The sequence below is a fragment of the Rhinatrema bivittatum genome, chromosome 3 (assembly GCF_901001135.1).
Source record: "Rhinatrema bivittatum chromosome 3, aRhiBiv1.1, whole genome shotgun sequence".
Taxonomy (NCBI): domain Eukaryota; kingdom Metazoa; phylum Chordata; class Amphibia; order Gymnophiona; family Rhinatrematidae; genus Rhinatrema; species Rhinatrema bivittatum.
The window spans coordinates 102,961,904-102,985,595 of record NC_042617.1 but is presented as its reverse complement, the minus strand read 5'-3'; the positions used below and the strand labels follow the sequence as shown (position 1 = coordinate 102,985,595).

The 23,692-nt window shown below is 43.6% G+C and overlaps 1 protein-coding gene and 1 long non-coding RNA gene across 3 annotated transcripts in view; one reads left to right on the top strand and one right to left on the bottom strand.

The window, feature by feature from the left end:
- Positions 1-1,270: 1,270 nt before the first annotated feature.
- Positions 1,271-23,692, bottom strand: part of LOC115086980 — a 56,515-nt gene continuing 34,093 nt past the window's right edge. For both annotated transcript variants that reach the window (XM_029593549.1, XM_029593550.1), the window contains one exon: positions 1,271-3,257. In XM_029593549.1, coding sequence (XP_029449409.1) covers positions 1,484-2,728 — 1,245 coding nt within the window. In that variant the 5' untranslated portion in view covers positions 2,729-3,257 and the 3' untranslated portion in view covers positions 1,271-1,483. The remainder of the gene's footprint in view (positions 3,258-23,692) is intronic.
- On the top strand, positions 5,648-13,852 carry LOC115086981. The gene is made up of 3 exons (XR_003855379.1): positions 5,648-6,588; positions 12,636-12,712; positions 12,895-13,852. It is a non-coding gene; the product is annotated as an uncharacterized LOC115086981 (long non-coding RNA).

The window sequence follows — 23,692 nt, the reverse complement described above, 5'->3', positions numbered from 1 at the left end:
CCCGTACTGTATAAGGGGTAAAAATAGTGCGTCCAAATGGGGGCTAACGGTGCACTCGGCCTGAGCGCACTTTACTACATTGGCCCGTTAGCAAGATGAATCTGAATATCACCACTTATCCAGATTACTTAGCCAGATAAGTATCCACACGCTGGAATGCTCTATTCCACACACTACTTAGCTGGATAACCAGCCAGATAAAAAGTTATCCATTTTCAAACAGCACCACTTAGCTGGATAAGTCTGAACTTGTATTAAGTGGAGCTGAATATCAATCTATTTGCAAATAGTGCTCGCTGTTTACTGAAAAGAATATGTAGAGACTATGAGGTCTCCACCAAGTGGCCCTATTTCCCAGCCTTTAATTTTAGTCCATCTGCTCCTCCTGCAGGAACAGGTAGTTAAAACCAAGGGGGGGGGGGGGGGGGGGTTAGACCATGTAACTAGGAGGCAGTGTAGTTTTCATTTCAAGAAGGAAGGACTTGTTTCCGTGTGCTCTCCAGAGATAAGGCCCTCAGCTTAGCAAAAGAAGGGAGAGACACTGCCCTGCCACTGCTTGGTGAGTGATAGGCTGGAGGTAAAGAGAGGGAAAGAGTGATTTTTGTAATTTTTTCTAGACTGAAAGTGAGGATTTTGGTTGGTTTGACCTGTACCTTCTGAAAGGTTGTAACCCCCTCCCCAAAGTTGTGGGAAGGACCTGTACACCCCTTCGACTCATCAAGAGGAGGTTGCAGTGCCCAGCAAGTGAAACCCTTTTTGTTTTGGTTTTTCTGTTTTGTGGGAAGGAAGGTGTTTTTCCTGCCCCCCCTTCTTTGCCCAGTGAGAGAGCTAATTTTCAAAGAGGAGTTTGGAGAAGAAGACCATCAGGAGACCCCCAATTGGAGTTTCCACCTGGGGACATGGGACATGGGACATGGGACAGAGGCAGGTGAAGATCGGGTGTGCCCTTCTGGAGTCAGGAGCTGTTTGGGAAAAGGGACATCTGCCCTGGTTAGGATACCCCAGCCCCTTGGAACCATAGATGGAGTACAAGTTCTAAGTTTCAGTAAAAAGAGGCACTTCACAGAGGGATTCATCATTTAAACTTGTACTACATCAAAGACAAGGAATCTGGATGTATTTGGACATTTTATTTATACACTTTATTGATTTTCCTCCAATCTATATCAGTAAATATTATTTTGAATACCCATTCAGCGAGTCCTGCCTGTTTTTTTTTTTTTTTTTTTTATTCTTTATTAAATTTTTCAAATTATAATAACAATCCTTCTTTGTCATACAGAAATTTAAGTGCTTTTACAATGAAATACGAAAGAAAACACAATTTAGTCATTTCCATTAGAGGTAACATTTTAACTCTTAGTTTTGCACTATCACATTATAGAGGACAATATTTTGGGGGGCGTGCAGAAATACAGAGGAGTAATCTATAAGGAAATTCTAATTCAAACAATAGCCAACCAAGAGTAGACATTCATAATTACTAACCCTCCATAGATGTTTCAACTGTCATTGGGCATTTAGAACTCAGGAATTCTCTCAACTGTGGTATATCAAAGAAAATATAAGTAGACCCACGCCAGCCTATAACACACTTACACGGGTATTTCACAATGAAACTTGCTCCCAAAGATAATACATTGGGTTTCATTTGAAGAAATGCCTTCCGCCTCACCTGGGTAGCTTTGGCAAGGTCAGGAAATATCCTTACCAAGTCCCCACAGAAAGGTACCCGTAAATTTTTGTAATAATTACGCATAATCAAATTTATATCTTCTTCTGAAATGAAAGTCACTAAAAGAGTCTCTCTTCTGGCGACCTCTATTTCTGATGCCTCTAAGTACTGCGTCAGATTGTCCATATTGTCCAAAACACTTATTCTGGGTGTACTTTGCCTCTGAGAAAGATGTAATATCTTTTTTATCACAGGAATTTTCTCCTGGGGGATTTTTAAAAATTCTCCCAGGTATTTCTTAATTGTTACTAGGCATTGTTCATCCTTTATCACCGGGAAATTTAATAAACGAAGGTTCAAATGTCTGAGAGAGTTTTCAAGAAACTCCATTTTACGTAATGTAGCAAGCCTTTCCCTAGAGAATGCTGCTGAAACTTCTTTTAAATCTTTGACCTCCGACTCAATCCTTTGGATAGCGGATCCTTGTTCCTGTAATATTTGCTGATGGTCGTGGGCTACAATATCCAATTTGGCAGAAACTCCTTGTAACTTATGAGATTGCTCCTGTATCTTAATGTCCATTCCAGCCATAAGCTCCCATAGGGAGTCTAAAGTCACAATTGCAGGTTTTTCAATCCGGTAAGCGTTCTGACTCACCCCATTAGCTCTAGAAGTCGAATCCACTCTCTCAGCTACCTCCGCCATTCTTCCACCTTCTCCAACTGCTCCATTCAGCTTTATGGGGGTTGATGTCGTCGCTACCCCAGAGCTAACTCCTTCGGCTCCCACCGACTGGTCTCCTCCAACCGAGTTTCCTCGGGGTTCACCAGTAGCTTCAGGAGATTCTGGGGAGGAAGCTTGCTGCGCATGTTTCGGGTTCGGCAGGCTTAAAGATATCTCTCCCGGTGAAATGGGCTCTCCTCTAACCCCTCCACCTGCGGGAGCCGCCGCCTGCGCCACTGATGTCGCGTACTCCCGGATTAACCTCTGGTCGGAAGGTAGGGAGGGTTCGGATGGGTATACCCTCACCTTACCTTTTCTTTTGTGGGGCATTTTCCAAGAAAAGTGGCAATAGTAACAAAAGTAACTCAGAATCGATCAGAGCGTCCGGGAGCTGCTACCTCTTAGTCGGCCATCTTGGTTACGCCCCTCTTTCATTTTATTTTTAAACAAATAATATCTCTACACATCAGGCTATACATCCTGTATCCTCAATAGAAAGCACAACTGCAGAAGATAAAGCTGAAGTTTGTTTTTTTATATTGCTGGCATGCCAAATGTGATGGGTGCAATTGATTGCACCCATGATTCTCATACCCCACCGACTGATTGAGAAAAAGCATTCTGCAATAGAAAGCACTTCTAGTCCTTGAAGGTTTGGGTCACGTGTAATGTCTGAACTGCGTCCCCTTGTAGCAAAGACCTCTCCCACTGTAGTGGCTGAGGGTGATGAAATGTAGGTTGGGGTTTCAAACTTATAAGGTCTTCTGGTGTCATCTCCCAGGCTGTGCAGCTGAATGCCCTCTCCCAAACTGGGTCTCTTGAAAAGGAAAGGTGTCCACAACCCACAGGTGTCCACAGACTTGGAGGGAAAGCAGAGATAGTGATAAGCTGATGTGAAACAACTTTATTTAAGACAATGTCCTTTCTTAGCAATAAGTTTTCCTTTAATATAAACCAGATTTCATAAAAACATTCACATCAGCAAATCAAGAATCTATTTTTTCTGTTTGTTTTCTAGAACTCTAGTATCATTGAACTGGTTCTCTCAATAAATTAAAGGATTACTGTCAGATAAGTAAAATTTTGAAACATAGCTTTCTTTTTTAACTTTTAATTTATGCATTTCAATTGCAATATTCAAGACCAACATTTTGAAGCAGAAAATCAGAACTGAAAAGAAATAATAGTCAAGGAAAAAATATAAAGAAATTATACATACATTCAATCAATTCTACCCCAGTCTTCAAACATAGAGGAGGATTCAATACTACCACCCAAAGATAGCAAAGATTAAAAGAAAAATTATTATCAGTTTCCAGTGGCCCAATTTAAATATAGAACTGTTTTAGCACAGCTGGAATGGATATTAAGACAGAGCTGTTGGTGAAAGACAAGGCTGTACAATTTTATCACTAAGAAACCACGTTAACTGGTTAGGCTCAAAAAATATGTATGAGACATCTCTATATCTCACGTAACATTTACAAGACAATTTTATAAAAAATGATCCGCTTAATTGCAAAACCCTTGGTCGCATAAAAAAATTGTTTCTGCTTTTTCCGAGTTTGCTTAGCAGCATCAGGAAGCATTTTAACTTTAAGGTGCAAAAAGTTTAAGAATAGTGCCTAAAGAAAAGTTTCAGTAACCAGATTCCAACGCGAGGGACACTATTAAAGTAGCCAGCTTGACCAGCTCGCAATCCGAAGTCTCAAGTAAAGTTGTCACATCCAAATTAATCTCCTCATTGTTGAAATCCCACATCTGTTGCAGGTATTATACCTGGGCCTGAGACCACAGCTTGCCTTTGACTTCATCATGACTTCATCAAAATCATGGCCTACACTTTACTCTGGCGCCAGGGGTTTTCCTGGGACCCCAATCACCTTAACGAGACCCCCAAACAGCAAACTATGGTGATGTAAATCCCTTTTGGTCACCGGCACAGCCAGAAAACAAACAGGAACAGCGGCAGCGGCACCAACCTTGATGCCTTGTTGCTCGCTCCAACTCAACGTCCCGCACCATAACTGCTGCTAATTCAGTGTCACAGGAAGTTCTCACTTGCTCCTGTGATTGTTGGCTCCTAAACCCAGCAACTCAATGCTACCTTGTCAGCCTCACACTAGGCCCCCTCACACTGCCAGCAGGCCTACTTTGACAGCAGTGCAATGCTGCCTTCCAGCATCCTCCCTGATGCAGCCTTATGCTGCTAGCAGCCTCCGGCCTCCTATAGATCCTAGGCCCCTAAAATAATGATTAAAAGGAACAAGGAATAGTTCTCTGGGCAATTTCTGAAATCTTAACTCAGCTGCCTCTCCCAAAATATCACAACCAGCCCAAGCAGAGACACCTTCAGGCACCCTCTCACAGGTAATTAAATATCTTTTTATATGTAGCCCCCTTTTACAGATGCACACCTGAAAATCCTGAGTGTTGTTTCAAACTTTCTCAGGACCTGCTATGACTCATATAGCTGTTTAATGTCAGCATTTGGGCATAATTTCACAGAAGGGAAACACTGGGCAACAAATTTTCACAAAAGTCATGTTACGGAAATGAAATTAGTCAATTCTTATACATTTCCATGTGCTAAACATGTGACTGTGAAAATGCAAAATTGGCTCTAGTTTTTTTGTAATATGCAATAATATAATTACATCTTGAACTGTATGTCAATAGTAGGAGACCTACGGTTAATACCGTTTGAAAAATGAAGTCATAGACTATGTCTTAGATTTCTTTGCTTGTCTCTTGTACACCTGTTCGGGAGCATCTCTGCGGAGTGTCCAGCAATAGTCAGCCAGCATGAATATTTCAAATGCTCACCCTTTCTGACTGGGCTTCATATAGTACACTGCTGACGTCAGCTTACTCAGCAGCAGCATGGCAGTAGAACTGCATTGCATCAGAAAATGATGTAATAAACTCTGGATGATGTGTGCATGATGGTATTATGCAATATGATGCAATATTACATCATTCTACTTGGGTACTTGCCAGGTTCTTATGGCCTGGATTGGCCACTGTTGGAAACAGGATGCTGGGCTTGATGGACCCTTGGTCTGACCCAGTATGGCATTTTCTTATGTTCTTATTCTAGGCTTATTTACAGTCCTACTGGATAAATTTACATGACTAAACATAGAAAGTCAACTATATTAAATATCTTCAAAACGAGAGCCAATAAAAACTTTTCATGGTCATATTCGTGTTCAGCACATCAAGATACTACAGAGTAGGACCTTTTTAAGTCTATAACACTTTCATTGTTGCCCAGTGAAATATGACAAAGGCTGGCTTCTGGGTAAGTCTAAAATATTACAGTTGTCTGTCAGCTCTTTGAGGCAGCGACCTATTATCATGTAGAGAGCTTGCTGCATATATAGTTGTGAGCTACCTGGGCAGGGGTAAACATTGTGGCACAAAGGCTGTACACCAATGTGCACGCAATGCTAGCTCTATGCAAACATAGCAATTAGCTCTTTATGGGGTAGGGGGCACAAATTGCAGCACAAAAGTGGTCACCAGTGCACTGGGCTCACACGCTACATATACATATCAGTCTTCACTTTGGGGGCACAAATTGTGGTACAAAGGGTGATCGCAAGTGCTCACTTTCTGCATATATAATCGGTCTTCTCTTTAGTGAGGGTGCACTAATTGTGATAGAAAGGGTGGTTGCCAGTGCACAGTGCTCGTTCTCTGCATATATATCTGTCAGCTTTTTGTATGTGTGTGTGTGTGTGTTGGGGGGGCACAAATGGAGTCACTATTTGTTAAAAGTTGTTTTTATCACCTTTATTTTTGGGTAGGAGATGCTGGATATAGATGCAAGCTGTGATTGTTAACTCCCCTACTAGCTGAAGAGAAACGATATAAGGCACACGCCACGAAAAGTTGTTTCTGGTGCTTGGACCATTCTACTGAGGCATTTACAATACTCCCTAGATAAAGTGGCAACCATTCTGATAGCTCATCCCAACGTTTTCTCACAGTGGCTTTCATCTTTCTCTTTTCAGATATCAGCAGCTTTTCTTCCTCCTCATCATCCTCGGATATAGATCACCCCTCTGGGAGAACTCATTTTTGATGGACCATTTTTGGTGATTGTCATCGCCAGCCAGGGGCTGTCACCAACTCTACCAACACAAGTGATGGTCATCACCGGCCAAGAGTCATCACCTTCATTGGTAATCACCACCAACCAGGGTCTTTCACTACCATTATCACTACCAGTGATTACAACCATCCAGGAGCCTCCATCCCCAAAGGCCACACAGGAGCTAGTGGGCATTCTCCTGCCATCCCTTCTCCCCCATGTATGATTCCCCTCATTTTTGCCCCCGTGAACTGAAGAAGAGGATCCTCATGTGCTTTGGAGCACGGTCCCTTCAACAGATCGCACCAATAGGCTGCATTTGATCTGGAATAGCCTGCAACAGTTGAAACTGAGTCTCGGGGAGGAACTCAAGCTCCTTCAGCTGTACCCAGATCTGAAACCATGTTTGAAGCTCTGAAGCATAAGAACATAAGAAATTGCCATGCTGGGTCAGACCAAGGGTCCATCAAGCCCAGCATCCTGTTTCCAACAAAGGCCAAACCAAGCCACAAGAACCTGGCAATTACCCAAACAATAAGAAGTTCCCATGCTACTGATGCAATTAATAGCAGTGGCTATTCCCTAAGGGGTAGATTTTAAAAGAAGCGCGATCAGCCTACTTTTGCTTGCGCATCAGACTCAAGCAAAAGTACGCTGGATTTTAGTAGATACGCGCGGAGCTGCGCGTATCCACTAAAATCCTGGATCGGCGCGCGCAAGGCTATCGATTTTGTATAGCCTGCGCGCGCCGAGCCGCGCTGCCTCCCCCCGTTCCCTCCAAGGCCGCTCCGAAATCGGAGCGGCCTCGGAGGGAACTTTCCTTTGCCCTCCCCTCACCTTACCCTCCCTTCCCCTACCTAACCCACCCACCCGGCCCTGTCTACACCCCCCCTTACCTTTGTCGGGGGATTTACGCCTCCCGGAGGGAGACGTAAATCCCCGCGCGCCAGCGGGCCTGCTGCGCGCCGGGCCGCGACCTGGGGGCGGGTACGGAGGGCGCGGCCATGCCCCCGGGCCGTAGCCACGCCCCCGTACCCGCCCCCAAAACGCTGCCGACACGCCACCGGAACGCCGCGACGACCGGGCCCGCCCCCGACACGCCCCCGACACGCCCCCCTCCGAGAACCCCGGGACTTACGCGAGTCCCGGGGCTCTGCGCGCGCCGGGAGGCCTATGTAAAATAGGCTTCCCGGCGCGCAGGGCCCTGCTCGCGTAAATCCGCCCGGTTTTGGGCGGATTTACGCGAGCAGGGCTCTGAAAATCCGCCCCTAAGTAAACTTGATTAATAGCCGTTAATGGACTTCTCCTCCAAGAACTTATCCAAACCTTTTTTGAACCCAGCTACACTAACTGCACTAACCACATCCTCTGGCAACAAATTCCAGAGCTTTATTGTGCGTTGAGTGAAAAAGAATTTTCTCCAATTAGTCTTAAATGTGCTACTTGCTAACTTCATGGAATGCCCCCTAGTCCTTCTATTATTCGAAAGTGTAAATAACCGAGTCACATCTACTCATTCAAGACCTCCCATGATCTTAAAGACCTCTATCATATCCCCCCTCAGCCGTCTCTTCTCCAAGCTGAACAGCCCTAACCTCTTCAGCCTTTCCTCAAAGGGGAGCTGTTCCATCCCCTTTATCATTTTGGTTGCCCTTCTCTGTACCTTCTCCATCGCAACTATATCTTTTTTGAGATGCGGCGACCAGAATTCTACACAGTATTCAAGGTGCGATCTCACCATGGAGCGATATAGAGGCATTTTGACATTTTCCATTTTATTAACCATTCCCTTCCTAATAATTCCTAACATTCTGTTTGCTTTTTTGACTGCTGCAGCGCACTGAGCCGATGATTTTATCATATTATCCACTATGATGCCTAGATCTATTTCCTGGGTGTTAGCTCCTAATTTGGAACCTAACATTGTGTAACTACAGCAAGGGTTATTTTTCCCTATATGCAACACCTTGCACTTGTCCACATTAAATTTCTTCTGCCATTTCGATGCCCAATCTTCCAGTCTTGCAAGGTCCTCCTGTAATGTATCACAGTCTGCTTGTGATTTAACTTCTCTGAATAATTTTGTATCATCCGCAAATTTGATAACCTCACTCGTCGTATTCCTTTCCAGATCATTTATATATATATTGAAAAGCACCGGTTCAAGTACAGATCCCTGAGGAACTCCACTGTTTACCCTTTTCCACTGAGAAAATTGACCATTTAATCCTACTCTCTGTTTCCTGTCTTTTAACCAGTTTGTAATCCATGAAAGGACATCGCCTCCTATCCCATGACTTTCTAGTTTTCGTAGAAGCCTCGCATGAGGGACTTTGTCTGAAAATCCAAATGCACTATATCTACCAGTTCACCTTTATCCACATGTTTATTAACCCCTTCAAAAAAGTGAAGCAGATTTGTTAGGCAAGACTTCTCTTGGGTAAATCCATGTTGACTGTTTTCCATTAAATCATGTCTTTCTATATGCTCTACGATTTTGATCTTGAGAATAGTTTCCACTATTTTTCCCAGCACTGAAGTCAGGCACACTGGTCTATAGTTACCCGGATCACCCCTGGAGCCTTTTTTAAATATTGGGGTTACATAGGCCACCCTCCATCAGAGGGCCACCCTCCATCGGAGTTGGATGCTGGCCAGCATTCAAGGGGAACCTAGGGGGACATAGGCCAGTCTGGAGTGGTTGGGTACTGGGCAGGAGCAGCTACTTGAAATCAAGTCAGCAATGTAAGCTACTCAGGGCTTGGCATGCTAGCCCAGTTGCTACCATGTCAGCTCTTCTTCCTCATAATATCTCTCTTCCTTAGCTACCCAGGGTCCTTTTTGCTTCACCCTCTTTTTTTCACTCTGTAGTTCTTGTCTCTCACCCCAAAATTTATTGTAAATAAAAATGTATATGCTTGGGGCCCAAAGGACTTCTCTCTGGCTCTCTGCTGCCTGCCTGTGTCCCTGGAACATCCTTGGCTGCTCGGCTTCCTTCCCCCATGTGGGGCTGACATCATCGAGAGGTGCTGGTGAGTGCCCAAAAAGAGGCAGCCCGTGGTAATGGTTGGGCCCGAAAGATTTCTCTCTGGGTCGCTGCTGCCTGCCTGTGTCCCTGGAACAACTATGGCTGTCCGTCTCTCCTCCCCCTGTGCGGGACTGATGTCATTGAGAAGGTGCCAATGGGTACTAAAAGGAGGTCAAGTTTAGAAGTTAACTTTTTCTTCTTGTCCTCCCCAGCTACAAACTTCCTCAGTTTTTGGAAGGTTCCTTAGGACAAGATCACTCAGGGATGGCCTTAACTTCAGGCATTGAAGGAGCATCGTCTGGCTTGCTAGAGGCTGAAACAACTCTTCGCCTTGAGAATCACATTCCCCCACCTGCTCCAGGCTTGCAGGAAGCTTTAGACTTTGATCCACCAAGTACTTATCTGAAGATGCAAGGAATAAATCCAGGTGCTAGAGAGAAATCAGTCTATTGCATCTATGCAGCTTATTTTGCAGCATCCTGCTAATATAGGCCTCAAAGATGTATGGAAGACTATTATGTTGTTAGAAATGACTGTCAGAAAAAGATTAGATGATTTTTCCAATATCTGTGGACTCTATTAAAGAACAAGTGTGTACTCAAAAATCTTTACTCAATGGCCATGAAGAAAGATTAAAAACATTGGAATTTAGAGATTTGTCTATACAAAACTTTAAAACAGCCAGCATATTGGGGGACAAGATAGTGGTCGAGGAATTAACGGCAAACGCTGAGCTCCCGAGGTGATCTGCTCTCTTTGCTTGATATTGCCTGAATTTATCCTTTTTCGCGTGGTATTATGCCGCATACAAAATGTATAGCAAAGATTAAAGAAATTACCTCTACTCCTGTTTTGTCGTCGCGGCAACCCCGGATTGAGGAAGCGTTTGCCGGACTAGTGCTGTCGATGCCAGAGGGAGGGGCTGCTGGTGGAGTCAGCAGTGAGCAGACGCTGAGTCTCTTGGCCACAGAAACATCGTTGAGCCCCGGCGTGCCAACTGTTCCAGCTCCCCCATTTGAGGGGAGAGAATTTGAACTGATTACATCTGCTCTGCTGGAAAAAAAAATCATCATCTTCGCTAGAGGTAGGGCCTCAAAGAGGGAGTGATTGTAATGCATTGCCCTCGGTGAGCCTTGGATCATCTGGCTCCAGGGGCCTGCCCAGTGAAGTGCTGCATCGAGCTGTGGTGGGAGCTGACCCCCTGAAGGAAGAGGGGGGAGAGGGAGATATACGCATGATTTGGGAAGTTCCTAAATCTATGTCTTCTAACTCGACTTTGGAAGAAATTTTGAAGGCAATTTCTTCTATGGAAAAAGTGATAGTATCTTTAATAACGATGATAAAAGAAAGAATTACTAAGAATCAAGTTATGGAAGGAAGAATCGGGGAAAATTGAATCTTCAGTGGGGGGAATGGAAAAGAAAATAATTGAAGTGGAAAAAATTCAAGTAAACTTGATAAAGTCAGAGAGTATTTCAAATGGTGAAGATAGAAAATCTTGAAAATCATATAAGAAAAAATAATATTAGGATTCTTAATTTTCCTAAGATGTGGTTGCTTGCACATCGAGAAATTTTTAGAAGTTATCTTCTCAATATATTAAAATTCTCGAAACAAGAGTTATCAAAGATTGAAAAAATCTACTATTTTCCTCAATCTATTAGAGTAAGAAATCCTGAAGAACAGAAAGAGAAAGAAGAAACCACGTTTGATTTGACATCTATTCTGGAAAAGTCTTACGAATTAGTAGTTGAAGAGAAAGCGACATTGTTTGTTCAACTAGCAACATCTGCTGAAAGAGACTTAATTTTAAAAACATTCTTCTGTAATCAATCCTCAAAATTTTATGGGTATCCGATAAAATTTTTTCCAGACATCTCAAAGATTACTCAAATTAAAAGGAAAAAAATTCTAGAAATGAGGGAAGAAACCCAGGCAAGGGGAGCTAAGTATACATTACGATTTCCATGCTATTGTACTATATCATATAACAATTTGAAATATATATTTAGAGAACCAGAACAGTTACGGTTATTTCTCGACTCCCACTCTACTTAACCTTTGGGGGGGGGGGGGTTGGTATAATAAAAAATAATGTAACACTAGTTAATTCCAAGGCATATGTTATATAAGTGTTATAAGTTTCCTGTTTTCTGCTTATGCTACATTTTGTCCTTCCAATTACTGTATATTAGACATATATAGAATGGGGTCTATATATTACTACTATTTTGCATAGGCTCGTCGACGCGCACAAGCCCCGGGACACGCGCATGTCCCGGGGCTTTGAAAAAGGGGCGAGAAGGGAGCGGGGCCGTGGGCTGGGCGCCGGTCCGGGGGAAGTCCGGGGGCAGTCCTGAGGCCTCCGGCACAGCGGCAGGCATAAATCCTGAAATAAAGGTAGGGGGGATTTAGGTAGGGCTGGGGGGTGGGTTAGATAGGGGAAGGGAGGGGAAGGTGGGGGGGAGTGGAAGGAAAGTTCCCTCCGAGGCCGCTCCGATTTCGAAGCGGACTCGGAGGGAACGGGGAAAGCCATCGGGGCTCCCTTAGGGCTCGGCGCGTGCAAGGTGCACAAGTGTGCACCCCTTTGCTCGTGCCGACCCCAGATTTTATAACATGTGCGCGGCTGCGCACGCATGTTATAAAATTGGGTGTACATTTGTTCGCGCCGAGTAGCATGCACAAATGTACCCCGCACGCGCAGATTATAAAATCTGCCCCTCTAAAATGTGGAGGTGTCCATTTGTTGTTGTACTGCTTGTTGGTTTTTTGCATTGTATGTATGTTCATGCCTCAATAAAGATATTTACAAAAAAAAAAAATCCCCCCAAGGATTGAGGGTCACACATGGGATGGAATTGCTAGCCGGAGCAGCCCCTGAAGATATAAATTAGTTATGTGCCCTAAGGAGAAACAATCCTCCAAAAAAGGGGTTACAAAAGCTTTAGCTAAAAAGTAAAACTGTGGCACTGGGGTGGGTACTGAAAGTGGACTAGTATACACTGGTGGAGTTGTCAAAGATACATACTATCCTGCAATACATGCACGCTCTCTGGGGCTGAGTACCAAAAGTGTTGGTTGAACAGTTACATTAATGTGATCTCTCTTAGGTGGGTACCAGAAGTGGAGTAGCACATGCTGTCTGCCGCTGAAGGATGCTGAAAGTGAATGCTACCCCATTATACAAGTATGATCTCTGGGATGCTAAAATATAAACTAAGAAGTTAAAATGTTAACTCATGGTGCCAAAATTGCCTGCTACTCTGCTATACATGTAATCTCTATGGGATGGGTAACAAGACGTTGTCAGCATGATTAATTTTGGTGCCTTGCACACAGCTACTTAATGGATTGTTGTATTTCCAACAGAAGATGCTGGTTCCAGCTGCAAGACCCCTCTGAGGCAGACTCCTTTGTTTCCATCAGCTCATGATCACCTTGAAAAACCATGTAAAAAAAGACATATCAAAGCCAAGTACTACATTCTTCTGACCCTCCTCAGCCAGCCCGCTTCATCCTAGAGATACATTTCCCGCTATATTCACCTGCTTCTTCTGCACCATCTGCATCCGTGCTTCTATTATGGACACTAGCAAAAGAGTCCAGCTGAAGGGTCCCCAGACAAGTCCTCCACCATCATCAGCTGCACTTTGCATAGTGGGCCTCCTCCCGTCCAGCACTCAGGACTCTTGATCTGTTCCAGCTTGGGCTTGACAGCCTCCTTGATGTCCCACCAGGGATGCTTCAGCTAATCCACTGTCCTGGTCATCACTGACAGGCTACTGACATCCTTGATGATGCTTTCCCAGGTCTTCTGCTGCACCAAAAGGTCCTTCTTTTCCTCCGTGAAGTGCACATCACATTGATGCTACTTCTTCTCCAGCTGTTGGCTGCTGGTTCCCGCCTACTCATCACTCACAGATGATTACTGGTGTGGGTCTCTATTTCCCTAAACAGTATCTCTACTATCTGCCCTCTTCCCCCTCCCTCTGACTCCTCCACCCGCTTTCTTTTCTTCCTTCCTATAACTGTGCCCTCCACCTCATGCATGCCACTCTCTTTCTGCCCCATCTTCCCTCCCTGTCAGAACACTACTCCTCTCTTGTCACCACTAGCCCATCATTCATTCTTATCCACTTCTCCACTCACACCTTCTAAACACACAAGTGAACAAAATGACAGGCAATCACAGACCAGCAATCAGATGCACTAAAATTTCACTCAAGAACACAAAGACAAAAGGATGGGAAATACCTTTTTTAAATGCCCCAAATTTAAATTTGATTTAAAAAAGCAAAATACACAATGTAGCCATGTACCTGTTTTTTTTTTATTATGTTTAATGTGTTTTTAAAATGTATATTTTCTGATTTTAGTGTGCTTTAAATTTTTTTAATTTATTTTTACATCTATGATATGTTCCAATTTTAATATGCTTTTAATAAGTTTAATATGTTTTGATTTCAAATGTGATTTTAATAAAGATACATTTTTAAAGACGGACTGGTCTAATTCTTCCTTTGCTGTGACTCCATTTTATCGCAGGTCTGCCATCCTTGGGCCAGAGTTTCCTAAGGCAGTGTGGAATTCTCTGGCCCAATGAGGCACAGTTTGTGGTACCTGTGACAGGCCCTGCATTGTTGGGCTAGAGATTTTCACCCCAGATGGACATCTATGAACCACTAATCACACCACAGGCCTGCCCAGGTCATTTCTATCAACCAATAGAGAATACTGCAGCATTTTCTAAACTAATGCCAGTTTTTAATGCCCTTTTCTCATGTTTTTTTTTGCATCTCAGCTTTAGTGCCCGTTTTGGCACAGTGTTTGGACTTACCACAGATTTTTAGCACCAGTTAGAGTTGCATATTATTAGTTTATAGGATCAAGTGGGGCCACATTTTTTTAAATACACGTGGTATGAAAAATCGGCACAGGTTTTATTACATTAGCCCCTCTATCAGCAGCATACCCACTCTTCAATAAAGCACATACCCAGACCAAATTTTGGCTGTACAAGCAAAAGTAAATTTACTAAAAATTGATGCAGGATCAGTCCATAAAAATAAAGATTACAAAAAGATATTAACAGGTTATGGTTTACATCAAGTGGTAGAGACAAGATGCTTTTTTTTTTTTTAAATCCTCCAGACCAGGGATTCCCAAACTTCTAACCAATGTGACCCCATTTTAGCACTTGAAAATTTACATGGCCACAACAATTCATCATGAGGGTCAAATGGCGGGGGAGGGGCTTCTCTCTGTAGTCTGGCCCTTTCAATGATTTTAAATGCTACAGAATGCGGAAATCAGGGGTCAGAATTCCCAGAGGCATGGCAGATAGGTTATCAGTGATATTTCCTGGAAGCTGACAACCCTGCCATACTCCCAGGAAACCTAGGACCTGCCTCTCACCTTTTCCCCAGCATATACCTCCTGGAGAAGTGGTAGATGGGTGAATAGTGAGCGTCTGTGCATGGTATATTCTCAGTGAGCCAGTACAGGAGTATTAGGCACTCTAGGTGAACCTTAAAGCCTTGTGCCTCCCCCCCCCACCACCCACACAATTAAAAATAAAGGGGCGGATTTTAAATGCCCTGTGCGCGTAAATCCAGCCGGAGCACCTGGTGCGCAAACAAAAGTACGCGATCGCGCAAATTTTTAAAATCTACCCCAAAGCATTTATAATAACAAATTTTACATGGAAATGTATCTTCAAAGCATAGTTTCCTGGGGTAAAAGTAAGACAACATGTATATTATTTTTATATGCATTGCTGTGGGGTCAACCAGAAAATCCTACAAAAAAGACCCTTGGAGCACAAATGGTTGTAAAGTGTGTTTGGTGTGGGCTTGGTCCTCAGAAAGCCATGAGTAAACTCAATTACAGTATAATAAACATCCCATGGCTTCTCTCTCTCTCTCAGATGTTTGGTCACATACACACTCACTGCCACTTTTCCTCCTCCGGAACACACAAGTAGCAGCAACCTCTATCTTCAGCCCACACAGTCGATGGAACTCCTTTTTCTTCCTGGAATGTGGGCTAATGCTGCTCCTGTTCCTCTCTTCTGACCACACAGGTCAGTGCTGCTCCTACTTACAGCTGCAGCAATTGGCCTCCAATTTTCCCACCTGGGGGAGAGCCATGCAACAACGTCTGGGCCCATGCAAGTGGAAAGAACAAGGAGGTACAATTGTCACAGTCCTATCAATGCTGTGCCACCCCCAAAACTACAGCACCCTAGGCAGCCCTGTACTTTCTCCCACTCACACAACCCTATTCATTCTTGCTCTCTCTCTTCACTTTTCTCTCACTCAGCTTGTCTCCTCACTCACACTCCCTTTCCTTTACTCCCCTCTCATTCACCTTTCCTCTTTTCTCACTCAGCCCTTTCCCTCTTTTGTCACTCATCCACCACCCACCCTTTCCTCCCTTCCCTTTTCACTCAACATCCTTCTATCCCTTCTCCTTCCCTTTTCTCTTCGCTCATTCATCCCCTCATCTCACCCCTCCCCCTCACCCATTCCCTCCTTTCCCCTCTCATTCACCCTTCTCCCCATCTCTTCACTTCCCTCACTCACCCCTCCTTCCTCACTCACACCTGCTTCTCTCCCTTCTCACCATGTTTTTCTTCCCCCCTCTTCCTCTCATCCCTTCACTCCTCACTCATTGATCCCTCTCTTCTCCCTCATCCCTCCCTCTTCCTCCCATTCACCCCTCACTTTTCATTCACCTTCTTCCTTCTCACACACTCACCCTACCCCTCTGTTCTTATGCACTCACCTCCTTCTTTCTCACAAATACATTTCCATTCTTTGCCCCTTTTCTCAATCATCCCTCTTCATTTCCCTTCCTCTCTCTCACTGGATCTTTCTTTTCTTCCTGTCAATAGGGTGTGGAAACCCCACTGGCACAGTGTCATCCATAGTGGGTGGAAACCCTGTGTGTACTTCATATCTTTGGGCTGCTATGAGGCTTCTCTTCTGACCCTTAGAGGGTGGAAACCCCATGGACGTGTCATGTCTTTGTGCTGTCACAAGGCTTCTCTTCTGGCCTGCAGGAGGTGGGACCCCAGTTTCCACATTATCTATCTGCATCACAGTGGTTCTCTTCTTGTGTCTCACAGGAAGTGGGAACCATATCCACATAACATTAAATGCTTGTCTCCTGGCAAGTTGAGGTGGCTGCTGCAAGACAGTTTTGTGGGGGCACCTTTTGCTGCCTATAAAATGTTGGTGCTTAAGGCAACTGCCTTATCCTGCCTGATGATAGAGCCACCCACGGCTCTAATACTCTCAGGGGCTAGGGGCAAGAAAAGGATCCTGCCCCTCCCTCTGAGCTCAAAGACATTTCCCTCTGTTGTGATGTCACTATACCTCCATAATACCATACTGCTCCATTTTGCTGACAGAGATCTTTAGAGATCTGCAACCATTCATACTGGTCATGACAAGATCCTGGAAATTACATTTCACTAGATACTCAGAGTAACAGTCCAAGATCTGAGACAGGTGTGACTAGGATTAGAATATTGTGTTCTGCTGAGTGCACATGCTGAGGCCAGAAATAGTCATGTAAGCACATGTTATCATACAGAATGTTGTATAGGTGACACTTGGTTGAGAGGGATAGGAAATTAATGGTGCTTAAGAAAGAAATGAAATTAGCATGAAATGAAGAGAGGTATTTTGTCATGAAAAAATCATTATGCCATCACTGTCTACTTGGCTTTAGTATCTTTCTGACTTGCTGTTCCAATGACAGCAGAAGTGAGGGGCATAACATGTTGGTAGAGACTGACATTTATCCAGCAATTAGCAGTATCTTTTAGGTTATATTTCAATTTTTTTCTGGCAATTGATGATTTGTTCTTTCTGGCTTAGACTTTCTAATTTATTTTATTTATTTATATTTAAATAAATTTACAGTATTATTTGCAATATTTCAAAGTGGTAAGTGAAGTACAAAAACATAAAAAAAAAGAGAGTAACCCCCACCCTTGCCTTCTTCTCCCCTGGGTACTGCAATAATGGAACAAGGAGTTGCTGCCTTTGAAAGTACTTGCACAAAACAAATACACACCCAGGCACAGATCCATTCACACACATGCACACAGTACACAGACACTTTGACCTACTGTTTCAGATTTATAGCCTGCCTTTCCAAGTAAAATCTTGTCCTAAATGGGGTATAATATATTTTTTATTTTTATTTATTTATTTAAACATACTTAATATCCACTAATCCAAAGAAACAATGCTTATAGCAGTTAACAATTTAATAAAAACATATAACATAAAAGACCATATTAAATAAACATAACATAGAATAAAATAGGGGAAAAAAATACAAGACACACATAACATACCAATCACAATCCATACAAAAACACATCTGACCACAACAAACCCTTATAACAATAAAGACTCATACTTATCAATTGTCAAAAGAACAAACTCCAGCTGTCAACTAGCCCCAACTTCTAACCAATGAAGTCCCTGCTAATGCTCGAGCAAAGAAAACAGCTAAAACAGTACAAAACTTAAACCATTTAAAAGATACAAGAAATTTATGACAACATAAAATTAGACTGGAACAGCATTTCTGAAGTAAAACTTAAGATAACCAGTGGTAAAAGAATCCCCCCACAATTTGTAAAAGCATAAAACCTTCATAAAAACACCTAAAAAGAACCAACAAGAAAATGAGGGGGCCCTACATGAGTAGGCTTTGTCGCATGTCCTCACTAATCTCATTTTAGTAATCTCCTCTCACTGTGAAAGGTTGAGCCACTATATAAGTATCAGGAAGATCCCTTAGGTATAAAACAATTTCAGACATCCTCAGTTTAATTCAGAATTCAATTGCTTATCCTTCCATTAGATGGCTGTATGGCATTTCTTTATAACATGAATGTCTCAATTTGTTAATACAATCAGGCAGTTATCACTGCACTTTGGAAATTGTATTATTCTAAGTATGTAAATAAAAGCCCTTGAATGATATCTGTGGAACCAAAGAGGTGTACTTGTCTAATTAGACTGCCTTTAGCTTCTTGTTACCTAGTAGAATAATTTCTACTATTTACTCTGTTTAACTATGTCATTAGTATCTTCCAGTAGTAACAAGGACATGCATGCATTTCTAAGGATTGACTTCATTGTAACGAGCAGTCTCCAGAAAGATAATAAGTAAAAGCTCTATTATTTTGCATGCATGGGGAAGTAGACAATGCTGGTTAATCAATTCCCTTCCCCCCTCCTCAGTGCTTCCTTCTGCGGCAGCAAGCCTGGTGAGCTCCCTTCACCCAGCGCTGTGCGGTGCTGCGGGGCTGAAAAGGTCTGTGTGTACGCACACACACTCCCTGCACTGTGGATGTCCCTGCCTCCATGCAGTCATGCAGTAAACAAACCAAAAAAGCCATGCAAGATGCTGGTTGAGTATTCTGGATGGTGAGTTGCTGAACAATGGGGTGTTGTTTACTGTATAATGTTTGCCTGAAACTCTGAGATAAATTGGATACAAAACCAGATGTACTGTAGTGTATATTATAATGACATGAATCATATTCATGGTAGATGATGACCCAAGAAGGAAAAAATCCCTCAAAGCATTACTTTTTCCAGAACTATAACAAGAATAGTTTATATTAATTTTCTTTACGTATTTTAAAAAATATATAGTACATAAGATATTTATGTACTTTTATTATTTATTAGGATAATATCAAGCTTGCAGCATATACTTGGGTTTTCATGGCAAGTTTCCTGTTCCATGGCTGCTGGCACTAACCTTTAGAAAGGAGATAGCACAGCTTTTAAACTAGATAATGGGGGAAAGCTGACAGTTGCTCAGAAGCGCATGGTTAGGAATGATGAATCTTTGAAGGATACTAGGAGAACAGGGAATATAGGGTATCCCAGTGGACCAGGTGTTTTAAGTAAAGTGCAGAAAGATTTCAAATTACCCCTGTCAACTGATGAGCAGGTTGTTATTACAAACAAGAAACATACTTTGAAATGTCTCTATACAAATGTTAGAAGTCTAAAAAATAAGGTTGGAGAGTTAAGAATACATAATACTGGATGAAGAAGTAGATATAATTGGCATTTCAGAGACCTGGTGGAAGGAGGATAACCAATGGGTCACTGTAATGATAGGATGGATTAAATTAGACTGAAACATGTTGGCTACTCCAAGAGCTTCACTCCTTTATGGATATTCGTTCTTCTCTTCTTCTCTCCCATTTTGGACAATCATTCTCATTTCTCATAACAGGACACTAGTAAAAATCCCGCCCCCCCCTTCTCACCCAGGTTCCCCATTTTGTTCGTTCTCCCCCCCCCACACTCTGCTGTCATAACTTTGAGATTTGTCACCCTGATCTGGATCACAGTTCAATGTACGCTCTTCAGCTTAACTACTTATTTGTTCTTTATTTCATATTTAGTTTTAATTTCATATTTATTGCTAACTTTAATTTAATATCTATTGTTAATTCTTAATTCAATTTATTGTTGGTGCTATACTCGAATATCATATTAGCAGTTTGTATTTAACCCCAGTTATTTATCTGCATGGATCCCAGTTCCGCGTAACCCCTGTTCTATGTAATGCTATTTTGCATCCATTGTTTCAATGTAAACCGATGTGATATGTATTTGATACACGAACACCGGTATAGAAAAATTAAAAAAAAAAAATAGTGGAGGGGTAACACTATATGTTAAAGAGAGAGCATTGAGTCAAACAGGATAGAAATTCTACAGGAAACAAAATGCAATGTTGAATCTTTATGGATAGAAATTCCAGGTGAAAAAGGCAATAAAATAGTACTGGGGATGTATTACCATCCACTGGCTGAAATGAACTAACAGACAATGAAAGGCTAAAAGAAATTAGGAAAGCTAACAAAATCAGCAGCACAGTGATAATAATGGGTGATTTCAATTACCCCAGTATTGACTGGGTGAATGTGATGTCAGGACATTCTAGAGAAGTAAAGTTCCTAGATGAAAGCAGCTGGTACAAGAACCAACAAGAGGGGAACTATTTTAGACTTAGAAGTAAAATTTAAAAGGAAGCGCCGATTTTAAAACATGCACGAGTTATAAAATCTGATACCTGTGCGCACATGCATGCAAGAGGAGGTATTTTCTTTAACAGCATATGGCGAAGCAATTGGGCCATCCTCAGTTCCCTTCCAGTCCGCTCCAGTAAAGGAGCAGACCGAGAGGGAAATTCCCTATCCCCCTACCTATCCTTCCTCCCTTTTCCCCTCTCCTCACCCACCCCTAAACCAGACCTAACTACCCTATTTTTTTTGTTTTTGAACTTACCTGCTCTCTTGTGCAAAAGGGAGTTCCATGCGGCATGCGCCGGCCAGCTGCCGGCGCGTTCTTTACCAGGACAAACCCTAATGGCGCTGTCCTGGCCAAGCCCTGCCCCACCCCCACCCAGACCCCTTCCCTGGCCTTCCCCTTTTAAAAAATCTGGCACTTTTGCTTGTACCAGGAGAGTCGAAATATAACTGAGATACTATATCTCAGTTATATTACGACTTTTTATGTATCTGCTTAAGTTATTTATTGTTATTATGTTTCAATGTATTCCGCCCCTGAGGCGACAGTTTTAGTTCCTTGTACACCGGTGTGATATGTATATTATACAGGAACATCGGTATATAAAAACAATAAATAAATAAATAAATAAATAAATAAATTCGCGCTTAGCCGGGCTGTATGCATGCCAAGCGCATTTTTAGAGCGGCCCGACCACACGCATATCTCCTGGGATTTGCACACGCCGGTTTTTAAATTTCCCCCATATGTCCTTAGTGGAACACAGGATTTGCTGTGAGAGATAAGTGTTGAAACCACTTGGCAATAATAATCACAACATTATCAAATTGACTTAATAATTGTAGGGAACACAAAAATGAAATGTACTGCAACAGCATTTAACTTTAAAAAATATGACTATGATTTATTTATTTATTTATTTATTTATAACTTTTTTTATACCGAAGTTCAAGTAACAGGGTTACTTATCATTCCAGTTTACATTACAACAAGTAGCAAATAATGACAAATATGTCTTACATTGAACAAGGATGTGAGCAACTTGGAGAACATAACTAGGAAAAAAGAACAATTGGATTAAAGGGATATCAAGCTAAATAGGAGGGAAATTAACTAATGGAGGGGGGAGGGGGGAAGAAGTTACTGTGGCTGAGTAAACATTACTGTGGCTGAGTAAACATAAACCTAGGTCATGATAAAATGAGTAAAATGGTTAGGAAACCACTGAAAGGAGCAACTGCAAAGTGTTATGACCATCAGTCGCAGATGGCTGTGACTGTGTGTGCTTACCTCCTGCACTGCTCTCCTGCCCTCCATGGGGCTGTTCGTGGCTCAGACCATCTTTCACTGCTGTATTCCCCGGGACTCCTCATGGCGGCCCGGATGCCGCTGCTATCTTCCTCAACTTTGGGCCTTCTTAGGTGCGGGACCTCCTTTCTAACCTCCTCAGCGGGAACCTCGGGGGCATCTCCAGTTGATGACATCATCAGACCGGGGTATTTAAACTCCACCTTCACCCTCAGCTAGCCGCCTTGGCAACAAGTTCCGTACGTCTTCGATTATTGCTTCCTGTTCCTGAGACTACGCTTCGTGCCTTGACTGTGAACCCTGTCTGGTACCCACTCCTCAGGGGCCAGTACACGCACCAGGGACTCGTTCTCCTGGCCTACCCTGCTCCTCGGGCTGGCTCCCCATCTCTTGGTTTCTATCCTGCAAGGTCCCCTGTTCCTCGGGGGCTATCTCTGGGACACATCTACTATTCGTGAGTTCTACTAGGGGACTCCCCCGCTCCTCTGGGTTGTGCCTCCACCTTGAATGAGATTGTCCATGCCTCCCGCTCCTCAGGACCGCGTCTTCATACTACAGTGATTGCCAGAGCTTCCCTGCTCCTCGGGGTAACGCTCTCCAGTTTCCCTGGGACTTGTGCATTTCCCCGCTCCTCGGGATTGTGCCTACGAACAACATAGGGACTGCCTCCACTTCCCCGCTCCTCAGGGTGGTGCTACGTCATCACTAGAGGCTCTGCTCGGGCTTCCCTCTCCTGTGGGCTGGCCTACGGCATTTCATCATCATCCTACACTATGCAACTCCTCCCTTCAGGGTTGCCCTCCGGAGTACTTTCTGCTTGGTCAAGCCTCACGCCCCCTGCTCTGTGGTCTGTCTGGTATCCCTTCCCTCAGGGTCCCTGCCCAGGCATTGCCTCCAGTCTACTCTCTTGGGGCCCCCTCCTAGTGCCACGGGATCTCTCTATTGCCTCATCCAGAGCTCTCCGCTGTCTCTGACCTCGCCTCCCAATGGTGCAGACCTGTGGGGGTCCTTCCCACAGGTAGTGTCAACTTGCACCTCAGGCCCAGGGCCCACATACCGACAAATCATAGCAGATTGCCAAGTCCAGGGATGGTCAGTGGAGGAGATGGCGAGGTTAGACCTAGGAGAAGTCCTCCATCAGATCCTAGGCCTGGAAGTTTCCCGGACAGACCGGACATGAGGCAATAGCATGGCCTGGTAGGCCATAGTACAGGCAGAGGCCAGCCTGCTGTCAATGACAATGTTCTTTTGGTGAAAGTCTACTTTTTCCCATCTGCATGGGTTCCTCCTCTGCTGGAGTCAGCAGTGGGTTTGATCTAGGAGAAGACAAACGTCTGACTTGGGATGGTCCTGGGACAGCCTTCCGGGATGCTCTGGACTCCAGAGCCAAGTCCAGGGACTCGGCAGAGGTCTTGGCCCTCCAGGCCATCCCTGGCGTGGCGCAAAAGATCAGCAAACAGCAACATTTCTTAGAGTATCTGGCTGCTGCCATCGACAACCTGAGCTCTCGTCTAGATGCTTCTGTGGCTGCCACTATCATGTCTAACAAGCTCAATACCTCTACCCCTTTGCCGGCTCCTCGGCTGATTGTGCCCTTGCCGGCACCTCCAAGTTTGTCTTGAAACCCTCTCATGTGTCGGGGGTTCCTAAACCAATGCAATATGCATTTCTGCCTGCAACCTGCTTACTTCCCGGATGTGATCACCAAGACCACATACATCCTGTCCCTTTTTGGATGGTAAGGCCTTGGACTGGGTGTCGCCTCTCTGGGAGCG